The sequence below is a fragment of the Lathamus discolor genome, chromosome 1, assembly GCF_037157495.1.
Source record: "Lathamus discolor isolate bLatDis1 chromosome 1, bLatDis1.hap1, whole genome shotgun sequence".
NCBI lineage: Eukaryota > Metazoa > Chordata > Aves > Psittaciformes > Psittacidae > Lathamus > Lathamus discolor.
In genome coordinates this window covers 628,753-642,423 of record NC_088884.1, presented here as the reverse complement: position 1 = coordinate 642,423, position 13,671 = coordinate 628,753, and the positions used below count along the sequence as shown (strand labels likewise).

At 50.6% G+C, this 13,671-nt stretch overlaps 1 protein-coding gene across 9 annotated transcripts in view; it reads left to right on the top strand.

Annotated features, from left to right (window-relative positions):
- SHANK3 (SH3 and multiple ankyrin repeat domains 3) overlaps positions 1-13,671 on the top strand; it is a 322,687-nt gene that overhangs the window by 83,726 nt on the left and 225,290 nt on the right. For all 9 annotated transcript variants that reach the window (XM_065695522.1, XM_065694720.1, XM_065692333.1 and 6 more), the window contains one exon: positions 5,161-5,227. In XM_065695522.1, coding sequence (XP_065551594.1) covers positions 5,161-5,227 — 67 coding nt within the window. The remainder of the gene's footprint in view (positions 1-5,160; positions 5,228-13,671) is intronic.

Genomic DNA, 13,671 nt, shown 5'->3' with positions numbered 1-13,671 from the left:
TGCTGCGGGTGGCGGGTGCAATGGTGAGAGACCTTCACCTCCTGCAGCTGGACTGGGGGGCCCTGGGGAGCGTGCACTGGCCGGAGCTGCTCCTCTGCAGCACAGACACTGTGCATCCTGGGAATCATGCCCAAATCGCGCATCTAATGAGTCTCATAACTGGTCCTTTGAAGCTGGATTTTCACAGAGATCATGAACCATGTGTTACTTGTTCATTTGAGGAACTTTGAAGTTGAAATGCTTTCTCTTATTTCTCCTTTCCACTCTTTCATCAGTTTGGTTAGATGTGCTTTCAGATTTACACAAATGCAGTCATTTGCCCTTTCTTAGCCTGCTCAAAGAATGTGACCTTTGGGAGAGCAAACCCGGTAAATGTACATGTGTGTGTAAGGAGAGGCAGAGAAAGATCCTGGTTTGAAACAAGCTTGGGGAAAACCAGAGGTTCGTACTTGACTTTGCTGCTGTGGCCTGATTTGCCAAAGGCAGAGGGAAGGTTTCCTGTTATCCAGCCATCACCGACTGCTTCCAGCTCCAGCTGAGGAGGTGGAGCACAAATTCTGGGCCTCAGAAACACAAAACCCTCCACATAATCACTGTTGTGCTGAGGATAGTAAGACTATTTCTGCTGATAAAGGATGATAGTAGAGGTGTGCGTGCTGTACTGAGTCACCACGTTAAATATATCCCTTCATCACAAGTTGGTGGTGGAATGCAAATGAACCTCGTGTTCCTAAAGCTGTTGTGGTGGGAGGGCAGGGAAGCGCTTGGCAGCTGGAGCTGCCAGCACTGCTCTGACTTTGCCAGTGTTGGGAGGGTTTGGTTTCTGCTGCCTGCCTCATCCAAGGCTTTCCTCTCAAATGCCAACCCTAGCTTAAAAAGGAGGTTTTGATGGTCCCAGCATGGACAGGCAAATCTCAGCCTGTTCTGACACCTTTTCATGCTCTGAGCTGCAACATAGAATCATAGAATGGTTTGGGTTAAAATCTTCTAATTCCAACCCCCTGCCATGGGCAGGGACACCTCATATTAGACCATGTTACCCAAGGCTCTGTCCAGCCTGGCCTTGAGCACTGCCAGGGATGGGGCAGCCACAGCTTCTCTGGGCACCCTGTGCCAGCGCCTCAGCACCCTCACAGGGAAGCTTCTGCCTTATCTCCAACCTGAACTTCCCCACTTTCAATTTGAACTCATCACCCCTTGTCCTATTGCTACAGTTCCCAATGAAGAGTCCCTCTCCAGCACTCTTGTAGCCCCCTTCAGACACAGCAAGCTGCTCTGAGGTCTCCACACAGCTTCTTTTCTTCAGGCACTTTGTTTTTCGCCCAGCTGAGCTTGATCCAGCTATTCCTTCCCCCATCGGCTGTGAGTGCTGCTGGGTGAGGGAATCGTCTGGGAGGCTCAGTGGGGACTGGGATTGCTGGGAGGGATGGGAAGGGCAGAGGGGGTACAGATTCCAGGGGCACTGCATGGAGGGATGTACCAGGTTAGTCCAGAGCAGTTTTTCCAGTTCATTTTCATGAGAAGCAGTCCTGGGTTTCATGTACTTCCACACATCTCCCTGTGGTTCTTTCACATGATGAAAGAACACTTTTCACCTTGTTCTGAAAACACTGTTTTGCCTTCTCTGGCTGTGATGCAGCTCTGCTTTGGAGTTTATTTTTCTCAGATATATAAGAAATCATAGAATCATAGAACAGTCAGGGTTGGAAAGGACCTCAAGATCATCCAGTTCCAACCCCCCTGCCATGGGCAGGGACACCTCACACTAAACCATGGCACCCAAGGCTCTGTCCAACCTGGCCCTGAACACTGCCAGGGATGGAGCACTCACAACCTCCCTGGGCAACCCATTCCAGTGCCTCACCACCCTAACAGGAAAGAATTTCCTCCTTAGATCCAACCTAAACTTCCCCTGTTTAAGTTTTAACCCATTACCCCTTGTCCTGTCACTACAGTCCCTGATGAAGAGTCCCTCCCCAGCATCCCTATAGGCCCCCTTCAGATACTGGAAGGCTGCTCTGAGGTCTCCATGCAGCCTTCTCTTCTCCAGGCTGAACAGCTCCAACTTCCTCAGCCTGTCTTCATATGGGAGGTGCTCCAGTCCCCTGATCATCCTCGTGGCCTCCTCTGCACTTGTTCCAGCAGTTCCATGTCCATTTTATGTTGAGGACACCAGAACTGCACACAATGCTCCAGGTGAGGTCTCACAAGAGCAAAGGGGCAGGATCACCTCCTTCGACCTGCTGGTCACGCTCCTTTTGATGCAGCCCAGGATATGGTTGCTTTCTGGGCTTCAAGCGCACACTGCAGCCGGCTCATGTTCATTTTCTCATCGACCAGCACCCCCAAGTCCTTCTCTGCAGGGCCGCTCTGAATCTCTTCTCTGCCCAACCTGTAGCTGTGCCTGGGATTGCTCCAAACCAGGTGTAGGACCTTGCACTTGTCATGGTTGAACTTCATAAGGTTGGCATCAGCCCACCTCACAAGCGTGTCAAGGTCCCTCTGGATGGCATCCCTTCCCTCCAGCGTATCAACTGGACCACTCAGCTTGGTGTCATCAGCAAACTTGCTGAGGGCGCACTCAATCCCACTGTCCATGTCAGCGACGAAGATGTTAAACAAGACCGGTCCCAACAGTTCTGTAGCCCCATCATAGAAGGCTACCAAATTGGTCAGGCAGGATTTCCCCTTAGTGAAGCCATGCTGGCTGTCACCAAGCACCTTGTTGTTATTCATGTGCCTTAGCATGCCTTCCAGGAGAATGTGCTCCAAGATTTTACCAGGCACAGAGGTGAGACTGACTGGTCTGTAATTCCCCGGGTCTTCCATTTTCCCCTTCTTGAAAATGGGGGTTCTATTTCCCTTTTCCCGTCGTCGGGAACTTCACCTGACTGCCATGATTTTTCAAATACGATGGCCAGTGGCTTAGCAACTTCATTCGCCAGCTCCTTCAGGACCCGCGGATGGATTCCATCAGGTCCCATGGGCTTGTGTACGATCAGGTTTTTATGATGGTCTCGAACCAGATCTTCTCCCACAGTGGGCCCAAGGTCTTCATTCTCACAGTCCCTGTGTCTGCCTTCCAAGACCTGGGTGGTGCGGTCAGAGCCTTTGCCAGTGAAGACCGAGGCGAAGAAGTCATTCAGAACCTCAGCCTTCTCCAAATCCTGTGTAGCCAGTTCTCCCGAGAGCTTCCTCAGGGGGCCTGTGTTGTCCCTAGTCTGTTTTTTGTTTGCTACGTACCTGTAGAATCCCTTCCTGTTATCCTTAACATCCCTGGCTAGGTTTAATTCTAACTGGGCCTTAGCCTGCCTAACCTGGTCCCTAGCTTCCCGGACAGCATCCCTGTACTCTACCCAGGCCGCCTGTCCTTGCTTCCACCTTTTATAAGCCTCTTTTTTCCCTTGAATTTTCCTCAGCAGCTCCTTATCCATCCAAGGAGGTCTCCTGGCCCTCCTGCTGCACTTCCTTCTAGCTGGGATGCAGCACTCCTGAGCTTGTAGCAGGTGATCCTTGAATATCAACCAACAGTCTTGGGCCCCCCTGCCCTCCAGGGCTATATCCCATGGAACCTTACTAAGCAGGCTCCTGTAGAGGCCAAAGTCTGCTCTTTTGAAGTCCAGGGCAGTGAGCTTGCTGCACGCTCTTCTCACTGTCCTGGGGATCTCAAATTCGACCACCTCGTGATCGCTGCATCCAAGGCTGCCCTGGAGTACCACATTCTCAACAAGCCCTTCCCTGTTGGTGAGCACAAGGTCGAGCATGGCACCTCTCCTTGTTGGCTCCTCTATTACTTGCAGAAGGAAGTTGTCTTCCACACAATCGAGGAACCTCCTGGATTGCTTGTGCCGTGCAGTGCCATCGATCCAACAGATGTCAGGGTGGTTGAAATCCCCCATGAGAACAAGGGCCTGCAAGTGTGAGGCTTTTCCTACCTGTCTGTAGAGTGCTTCATCCACAGGTTCTCCTTGATCAGGCGGCCTGTAACAGATCCCCACAGTAATGTCTCCCATGGCTGTTTTCCCTTTAACCCTGACCCACAAACTGTCTGTAAACTGCTCACCTGCCCCCAGACAGAGTTCCATACTCTCCAGCCTACCCCTAACATAAAGGGCAACTCCCCCTCCCTGCCTGCTGGGCCTGTCCTTTCTAAAGAGCCTGTAACCTTCCATTCCAACACTCCAGTCATAGGAGCCATCCCGCCCTGTTTCTGTGATGCCTATTATATCACACCCCCGTAGATGTGCACAAATCAACAAAGAGTTCAAGTGATTTCACCAGTCATGGTATCCCAGCCTGGTTTGGCTGAAGGGACCTTGCAGCTCATCCAGTTCCAGCCCCCTGCCTTAGGCAGGGACATCTTCCACTAGAGCAGCTTGCTCCAAGCCCCTTCAGGAGCGTAGGTACTTCAGTTTCTCTCCTCTTACTCACGTGTTAACCTCCCTTTGTGTTGGCTGCTGGTGTTCTGCAGTTTCTCAGGACATGAGCATCGCAGCAGCAGTTCCTGGAGTAAGACAGACCAGTTCTGCCTTTTTCTGGCAGACCCAAGGTCAGCTTCTCACTTCTCTCGTTCCTTTGAGTTCTCCAAGATCCTTCCTGTGGAGAGAAGCCATGGGATGGGTGGGGGCAAAGCAATGTTTAATGTTTGTCTAAAGCATCGTGGCTTTACTGGCGCAAGTGCTGCTGCAGCTTTGTGAGTGGAAGCGGTTCCTTGGCCAGCACAGCCTGGGGGGGGGGCAGGATTTAGTCCTGTGATGGTTCAGGTGGGGTGTGCAGGCAGCTCAGCTATGGGCAAGTCACCTTTCACCAGCTAACCAGGACTCACTGGAAAGCCTCAGGCCCCAGAGCATCTTGTCAGGACCTGCAAGACTTGAGATTAAGTCCTGGCTGGTGTCAGGCATATGAGCACCACCAGGCTCGGAAGGGAAGGGTTCTCTCAAGCTATTGGCCTCTCTTGTTGCACAAGCCATGGCCATACGCTCTCCCTGTGGTGGCGAGGGCGTGTTTCCACTTCGGGATGACTGACTGGGTGAGCTGAGGCAGAACAATCACTGGCTCCGCATCCCATGGGAAGCAGCTGTTGTTATTCCATATGGCAGAACCTGTGCAGGACTGGTGCTGCTCGGAGCCGCTCACCTCTCTCCCCTCCTCTCATTGCAGGTGGCCATCATTGCAGGCAATTTTGAACTGGCTGAAATCATCAAAACCCACAAAGAGTCTGATGTTGGTGAGTTTGAGCTTTCTTCTTCCCCCTTTTCTCCCTTCTGAATCTTGCTGTGGAACCCAGGGCTATGGGACTGTGTGTTGATGGTGGTTTCCTGGTGCTGCCGGCAGTGGTGGGTGGAAGCTGCAGCTTGCAGCCACTTTTGGGTGGGGGAGTGGCAGGACAGAGCCGCTTTCCTCCTGGGGCATCAGGATCCAGTCTGTTTATTCAGTCCAGTGCTTGCTTCCGACTGCTGAGATTGCCAAGATCAAGAATCAGCCAAACATTTAGTCTGGAGTAGCTCTGAAAAGCTCTTCCATAAAATCCCTTACATAGTTCTCGCCCTCGGCATCCTTGAGGCCATTTCATACTGGAGATCCTCTCCTGCTAAAGCTGTTAACTGGGCAGGAGCAAGGAGGAGACATCCTCTGTCTCAGCAGGGATAATGGTTGTACAGCTGCCCCACACTAAAGCTCCTGTAAATCAAAGCAGCAAAGCCGCAGCCATTCTGTTTGTACTTACTTCTTTATGGAGGAATATTTTAGGGTTTTCTGGTTGGCCTTTTTCCTTGCAGCATCCCTTCTGTCCTCCTGTGGGGTGGGTATGACAGTGCAATACGTTCCATGCAAAACTGAGCTTTAGGCAGGCATAAAATCAACACTTGTTGAGTTTTCTTGAATTATTCCAAGAATGTGCTGGTCCAGAGCTCTGTGGAGCAGGGGAGGAAGCGGCGCACAGTCAGCTCTCAGCATGTCAGCCTCCGCAGAACGTACAGAGTCATTGGGTCAGCAGCTGAAAAAAGGCTCGTGGAGTTTGAAACAGCCACAAAGTATTGATCTTGGTTCTCAGAAGTGGCTGTGAGTGTAGCAACCTGGGCCCCAGGACATCCTTCATCGCTTCTTTTCTCAGCAAGGCATCGCTGATAGCTACAATCAGCTGCTGAGGAGTTTCGGGAAGATTAAGCACCAGAAAGGACATGGAGAAAAGCCTGAGAATTCCTTAAACTGATGTCAGTGGACAGTGCTTGCAAGAAAGCCTCCCTATTAATTTGAGGGAAAAGTGACTCTTTGCTATGAGAGGGGGTTTGGAGCAGGTGACCTCCAAAAGTCGCTTCCAGCCAGAATCATCCATGATTCATTCTGAACCTGCGACTGACTGGCTCGGTGGCTTTTGTTGAAACAGTGTCAGGACAAAGGCAGGGAAACACCTCAGGTCCAGCGAGTTCCTGCCTCGGGAAGGGCTGTTTATGTAAAGTAGGTCAGGTAACAGTGGCAGACGGAGCCCAGGCAGACCAGCAGGTCCAGATGGTTTCCACCCAGGGTCAAGGGAGCTGGCAGAGAACTGCCCGAGCAAGGAAAAACTGTTTTCTGAAGTTCATTATGGACTGAGAGGTGCAAGCGTGTGACTGGGAGTGCAGAGCAGCGTTACTGGGTTGAGGAGTGGGCTCTGCTGGGTCTGGCCTTTGCTCTAATAGTTGTATCAGAACAGGTAAAGAAATACTGAAACAGAGAATCTGGTAGAGAAGGGAGCAGAGGGAGTGCTGGCTAATGGAGAAATGGGTGTTGGGTGAGGAGAAGCTCCCCATGCCCTGGCTTCAGTGTGCTCTTGAGCCCAGAACCCCTTCGCGTGCTGGGCTGCATCCCCAGAGTGTGAGCAGCAGCTCAGGGAGGGGATCCTGCCCCTCTGCTGCGCCCTGGGGAGACCCCCCTGCAGCCCTGATCCAGCTCTGGGGCAGCAGCACAAGAGGGATGTGGAGCTGCTGGAGTGAGGTCAGAGGAGGCCATGGAGATGCTGCGAGGGCTGGAGCAGCTCTGCTCTGGAGCCAGGCTGAGAGAGCTGGGCTGGGGCAGCCTGGAGAAGAGAAGGCTCCTGAAGGGGAGACCTGAGAGCAGCTCCAGTGCCTAAAGGGGCTGCAGGGAACCTGGAGAGGGGCTTGGGACAAGGGCCTGTAGGGACAGGCCAAGGGGAATGGCTTGAACCTGCCCGAGGGGAGACTGAGCTGAGCTCTTAGGCAGAAGCTCTTCCCTGTGAGGGTGCTGAGGCGCTGGCCCAGGGTGCCCAGAGAAGCTGTGGCTGCCCCATCCCTGGCAGTGCTCAAGGCCAGGTTGGACACAGGGGCTTGGAGCAAGCTGCTCCAGTGGAAGGGGTCCCTGCCTGTGGCAGGGGTTGGAGCTGGAGGAGCTTTAAGGTCCCTTCCAACCCAAACCAGTCTATGAATCTTCTCAAGTTTTCAGTGTCAGGCTGCACTTGTCTGTCTCTGAGACAAGAATTGGTGGCCCCCACCATCAGAACCATTTGGAGAGGACCTGCTGTGTTTGGGCTGATTTGGAAGGATGGTTTGCAGTAGCTTTTGCTCCATTCTGCAGGACAGCCCTTAGCACGCAGCTGTACTTCCAGGCTCCTGGAGCGTTTATGTGTTTCTGTCTGGATCCGGAGCGCTCTTCTGTGGTGGAGCTGACTGTCCGTGCCTGCTGTGCTTTGTTGTGCAATGTAGAGCAATGCTAGAGGGTGGGAATTGAATTTTTCAGGTGCAAATAACCCAGAAACTGTGTTCCAGAAGAACACCCGATGTGCTCCATCTGCTGACAGGCAGCCACTGAGCTCACGGATCCAGGCAGGGCCAATGCAGTTTGAAGTGCAGTGCCCAGTGTGGATGCGGAGGGGGACAGTAACAATTCTTCACAGCCCGCAGGGCTGCAGGACTTCCCATGTGGGCTTTGCTGTGGTTCCCTGTGCTCAGGTCTCCATCCCTTCAGTCAGTGCTGTGTATTTCATCCCAGACACCAGCACTGGAGTCCAAGATTGGAGTTGAGGGCTGCAAATATGGCAGGGGGAGAACATGTTCTTACAAGTAGAAAACGTGTGGAGACTGGACCTGAGCTGTTAAAGAACGTTCTTGCTCCAGGTTTCCCACAGCACAGCCTCAGAAGTCCAGTTCTTAGAAAATAACGTAATAATTGAGTGGTTCAGGAATAGGAGCATCTTGAGCTGGGCTTTTATATCCTCATGCTCCCTGCCCCTGACCATCGCACACTGTTCAATGCCTTGCATGCACCTCTTGGTCCAGTGGTGAATGTTGGTCTGTGGTCTCCTCATCCATCATTGGGTTCTTTACCATCACTGGGTCCTTTTGTTGAGGCTGCCTTAAATTTTTTCTTATCTGTGTGATTTGTTGCTTTTGCTAATGGATGCAGCTGGTCTCAAGGCCTTGGTCTAGGCCTGAGCCTAAGCACAAGTTGGAAATGAAGTTCACCCTTATCTAGGTGGGGGTTGCTGGAGCCTTGGCCACAAGGAGGTAACTTCAGCTTCCCATGCTCAGCAGCTGCTCATGCTAAGCAAGACCACCCAGTAAAAATAGCTCAGCTGAAGGAATCCACCTAACTCAACTTAGTTCGCAGCAGGGCTGGTTCATCACTTCTGTTTGTTTCCTTATTCTCATGTTTTACGGCTCTGCAGACAGAGATTGCCATGCATAGCAACTGCTGCACTTTACTGTCTTGGTTGGACCTGAGAGGTTGTATCCTGATGACTTCTCAGTGCTACCAACAGACTCTTTGTGGCATATCCTGGTGGATATGCTTGTTGGTCAGTCCAGCCTCTGCTGTTGCTGATACTGGAATGGTTTCTGAGGAGCAGAGAGGGAAGCCCATACCATTTCCCAAAGCAGCAGGAGGGTCTCCTTGCATGTGGCCGCAGAGCCTTGGCTCCAAGCACTCCAGCACACTTGGAGATGATCTCAGTTAAGCGCATTTACTGGTGATGCCTTGGGGATGTTCCCAGGCCACCTGCTCCCTGCTCGAGGAATCTGCAGTGGTTTGCATGGACTGTGAAAGGAGAGCTTGCTCCAAGGTGACCCCAAGCTGGGTGTCTGGCTCCCAGCACAGCCCCTGGCAAAGGCACTGGCAAAGGGCTGTGTGCTGAATGAGAACACCAGGAGCTGGCCAGTACCAAACAGTGCAACCAGGCTAGTGTCTGAACCTTGGGGCCTCCTGGCATGGACATTTGCTTGTCCCAGTGGTGTTCAAATCTTAAATCCATGTCAACGTTTATCAGTGAAACGTGTGACTCAGTAAGGTCAGCTGTGCACCACAGGCCCCGGTTTTCACCACGTTTGCAGTGGTGGTAGTTGCACATGGTTTTTATCAGCTGGGTGCTCTGCCAGCTCCTCAGTAGTTTTCATGAGCCATCTTTTGGGCAAGGTCTCTTAGCCTGCAAGTTTTAATGTATTTGTGTCAGAGAATTAGTGGTTGCCTCAGTGGCTGCCTCTGCTTTGTTGTCCTGACACAAATGTGTCTTCCTGCTTCTTTCAGGAACACTTCTGCATCCACAGAACAACCCAAAAGCTTTTTTTGATGTTCCTTACATTCTGCAAAGCACTTGTTTCTCTTTACTGCTTGAGTTCCCCTTGAGTGCACTGTAACTTCACACTGATTTCAATTCTTTTCCACAGTCACAGAATAAATACATTCTGCAGCACCCACTGGTGTCTTCATTCTGCCCCTCTAGTCCAAACGGGGGTTTTACCCCAGGTGCCTGACTTCTCAACTGTGGGGTTATGACTTCCATTGGTTTGCAAATGTTTTACAACCTCCTGCTTTTCATTCATATTTTCTCTCCCTACATGAAAGTTACTCTGGGGGAACAATATAACAGTAGTCCCATACTGAGAAATCAGCCCTAAGTGTTACACGTACGTAAGAGTGGTTGGGGCTGTCTTCCCCATGTAATATAGTCAGGTCATGATTCATGGTCACTAAGCAACCACCAGCTTCAAGTCAAAGGAATTAATTCATTATCAGTCATAAGGCGCCTCAGACAGTTACCCCACATGACACGGGACACCCTTTTGTTGGAGGATGAGCATCTGCAGCTCTGGATGAGATCACTGGCTTTTGTTTGCCAAACTGAAGTGCTCCATAACAACACACGTTTTCCTTAGGTGTGCTGGCAGGGGTGGCAAGTAGCCCCATCCCTCAGTGACCCCTTGGTGGTCCTTGCTTTTGGGATGTGTTGGTCTCTTGGCTCACATCTGCTTGAGACCGCACAGGCCTAGTGTACGTGAGCTCTGTATGGGCAGTGTCCCTGGCAGGACCCTTCTCTCTCCTGCTTTGGGTGAATTTCTTTCAAGGTATTTAGGCATAGAAATACGGATTGGACATAGCAAAGCTCAGAAAACAAGCTGGTTGCGCAACTCCTCGTGAGGTGTCCATCCCAGGTGCACATGGCCTCATTCCCTAGACCCTTTTTTGTGTGAGCTGACACCAGCTTATTAAAGAGCGTGATGTACTAGGTAGGTTACAGGAGACTTTGGGCATTTAATTGTCAGCCGTTGCTGAACAATCTCAGCTTTATGACGTTTTATAGCTCAAAGCAAAGAATAAGTTATTTCTGATTAACGAGGGTGTCCTGGAGCCAACCCAAGATCGGTGTCTCCTTGTCCTTGAGTACCCTCTTTATCTGAAGCCCATCCCAGGTATATCCATGTGCTGTGAAGCTGTCAGAAACTGTGGGAGCTCAGTCTGGGATTGCCCAGCGTGGTAAACATCTTATATCTTCCAATGCTGCTGATTCTTCAAGTTTCTCCCTTATAAAAAGGAGAAATCCACCCCAAAGGATTTAAAAGACAGCATTTTGCTTCCTTAGGACACTATGACTTCATATCACTTGTCACTAAGTTTCAGTAACTTGCTCATAATGGTCACCATAGATGAAACACATTGCCATTTCAGATCTTTGACCATCCCTGTTGCTCTGGTCTGACCTCTTCTGTCTCTACAATGTCTTTTTTGAGGTGGGGCTTTCTACAGTGGCACAAGGATGTCTGCTTTTGTTCTATGATTTTGTTATGATATCCTGTGTGTGAACAGTGTTTTAACTAGTGCCAGGTTCAGAGGGAACTTTTACTTGTAGCTGTGCTGTAGGAGAGCTCAGACAGACGTGTGTGACAAGCACAAGTAGAGGCTGTGGCATTTCTTCTTCTTTCAAACCTTTCCCCTTGGAGACACTTTTGGAATGTGCTAAATGAGGTAGATGTTGCAAATCTTTGTGTGGAGCCGTGAATGTGGTATTGTATAACGGAAAGCTTGATTTCTTTTTGTCTATTTGTGTCCAGTTTCCTGGAATGTGTAACAAATGTGGACGCTCTTATTGAGCTTATTCTATTTATGAGGATACTTAGAAACCTGTGAGCTGGCAGGGCCCTCCTTTCTTGTGTGCCTTCTAAAATGAGAGCTTTTTGCTCACTATTGTCAGACAGAACATTAAGCTCTGCGAGGTTGGGCTCAGCAGCTCCCAAGAAAGGGTCTGGTTCTCTGCAGAAAATGCAGTAAAATATCGTGGGATAAGTGGAGCAGCCCCTGGGTCCTGCCAGATGCTGGTGTTAATTACAGCAGAAGAGGGACAAGATTCATGCTCTTCTTGGCACAAGTTCAGTCATCCAGACTAGGGATGTTCCACAGCGCAGGTCACAGGATGGTCACAGAGCGCAGATACTCTGCAGAAATCACTCCTGGCTGGGAGGAGTGAGCTGGGTTGCATTTGGAGGCAGGAGTTGTTTGGAAACTGAGTTAAAATCTGGGCTGAGTAACCTCAACCAGCTTGAGCAACTGAGACCAGCAGCTCCTCACATTGTGGTTTCCCTTCTCCGAAGAGAAGCGGTGCCTGCCCCTGGTGCTGTTGCTCAGACACAGTGCAGAAACTTCTGGACAAGGAATCTTTCCCAGGATACAAATGTGACTGTGACTCCGTCACCTTGGTAAACCAGAACACAGAATAGCTACCGTTTCAGTATTTGCTTAATACAGATCAGGTTGACCAGCTTCTGAACCATTGCAGGGCTTCATTTTGAACACTTTCTGGGGTTTAACATTATTTTTAGAAGTGTAGACTGAATTTAGATGCCTTTTTCTATAATAAGATTAGGGGTGAACACTGCCACTTTCAGGGGCTGACACACCAGCTGGTTGTCTGCTCATGCATCTGTCCTGGAGCCTCTCTTCATATGGTTTGTGTCAGGACTCTTGGGCTTGTTTCGGTCTCGCTTCTTTTCAAGGAACAGTCCTACGTGGTGCAACTCCATTTGTGTTTCCCACATGCTTCATCGTGCATCAGGCTGTGCTGAAGCGCGTCGGGATGATCCTGCCTTAACAAATGCCTGAGATTTTGTTGTGTTGATACTCTTTCTTGTATGTCATAGAATCCCGGAGTGGTTTGGGTTGGAAGGGACCTTAAAGCTCCTCCAGCTCCAACCCCTGCCACGGGCAGGGACCCCTTCCACTGGAGCAGCTTGCTCCAAGCCCCTGTGTCCAACCTGGCCTCAAGCACTGCCAGGGATGGGGCAGCCACAGCTTCTCTGGGCACCCCGTGCCAGCGCCTCACTGCCTTACTCACAAAATATTTCTTACTTATGTCCAATCTAAATCTGCCCATTTTGACCAAAGACATTTGGCCAGTGTCACTGCACCTGTCACTGCTTCACCTGTACTTTTGTGGCTCACAATCTGTATTTTTCTACAGCATTGATGAAGTAAAAGATACAGATATGACTGTACCAGGCACTGATGGACTGGCTAATACTGGGTGTTGTCCCCTCTGTTATTTGCCATTAACATTTCATCATTGTGTCTGCTAAAATGTGCTCTGATGACTTGTCCAGTAGCAGCACGTAACCAGAACATCTCAGGGGCAGCAGTTTCACCTGGCTTATGATGTCAGCAGGTACCTTTGTCAGCAAGACGTGAGCTGTCTAGGCCACCCTGGCTGGTATCAGTTATATTCTCATTCCTTTTCATTAACTGATAAGCGTCCTAGTTCCGTTTTTCCCAGCTTTCCGTAGAAGTGACATGGAGCTGAGCTCTCTGCGGGGTTCGGAATCATCCGCTGCCCTTTCCAGAGCTGCCTCCCCATCCCTGGAGCTGTGGCAGGAGTATCAGCAATATAGGCCACGACTCCACAAGCTGCATTGCAAATTCTTTTGAAGTTTGCTGCAGCAGCTTTCAACCTGCTGGTTTGCAGTACACCAGCGAGCAGGCGCTAGTGCTGCCCGTGGGACTGGGGGGAGTGTTAAATGCTCCAGCTTGGTCTCGGGTGCAGTTTTTGCCAGTACAGAGGGGTGTGGGGATTGGTTCCAAAGACGGGTCAGAAACCCTCTTTGAATAGTTATAATTTCCTGTTGTTGGTGTGCCACCTGTGAGTCTGACCACTTAGGGGGTTCCTCTGGGGGATTTAGCAAGAGCCTGACAGTGTGAGCAGGATCTTGTGTGCTGCCTGTGACAAGGTGAAATACAGGAATGAAAAATGCACCAGGCTCCTGCCAGCAAAACTGTCCAGTGCTGAGATGCACCAGGGTGATGGATTTTATCTGAAGAGAAAGGCTGAACATCTCCTGTCATAATATCACTCACAGGTGAATTGCCAGCACATGTCAGGAGTGCTTGGAGGGGAAAACTAGTGAGTTTAACTCGCAAGTA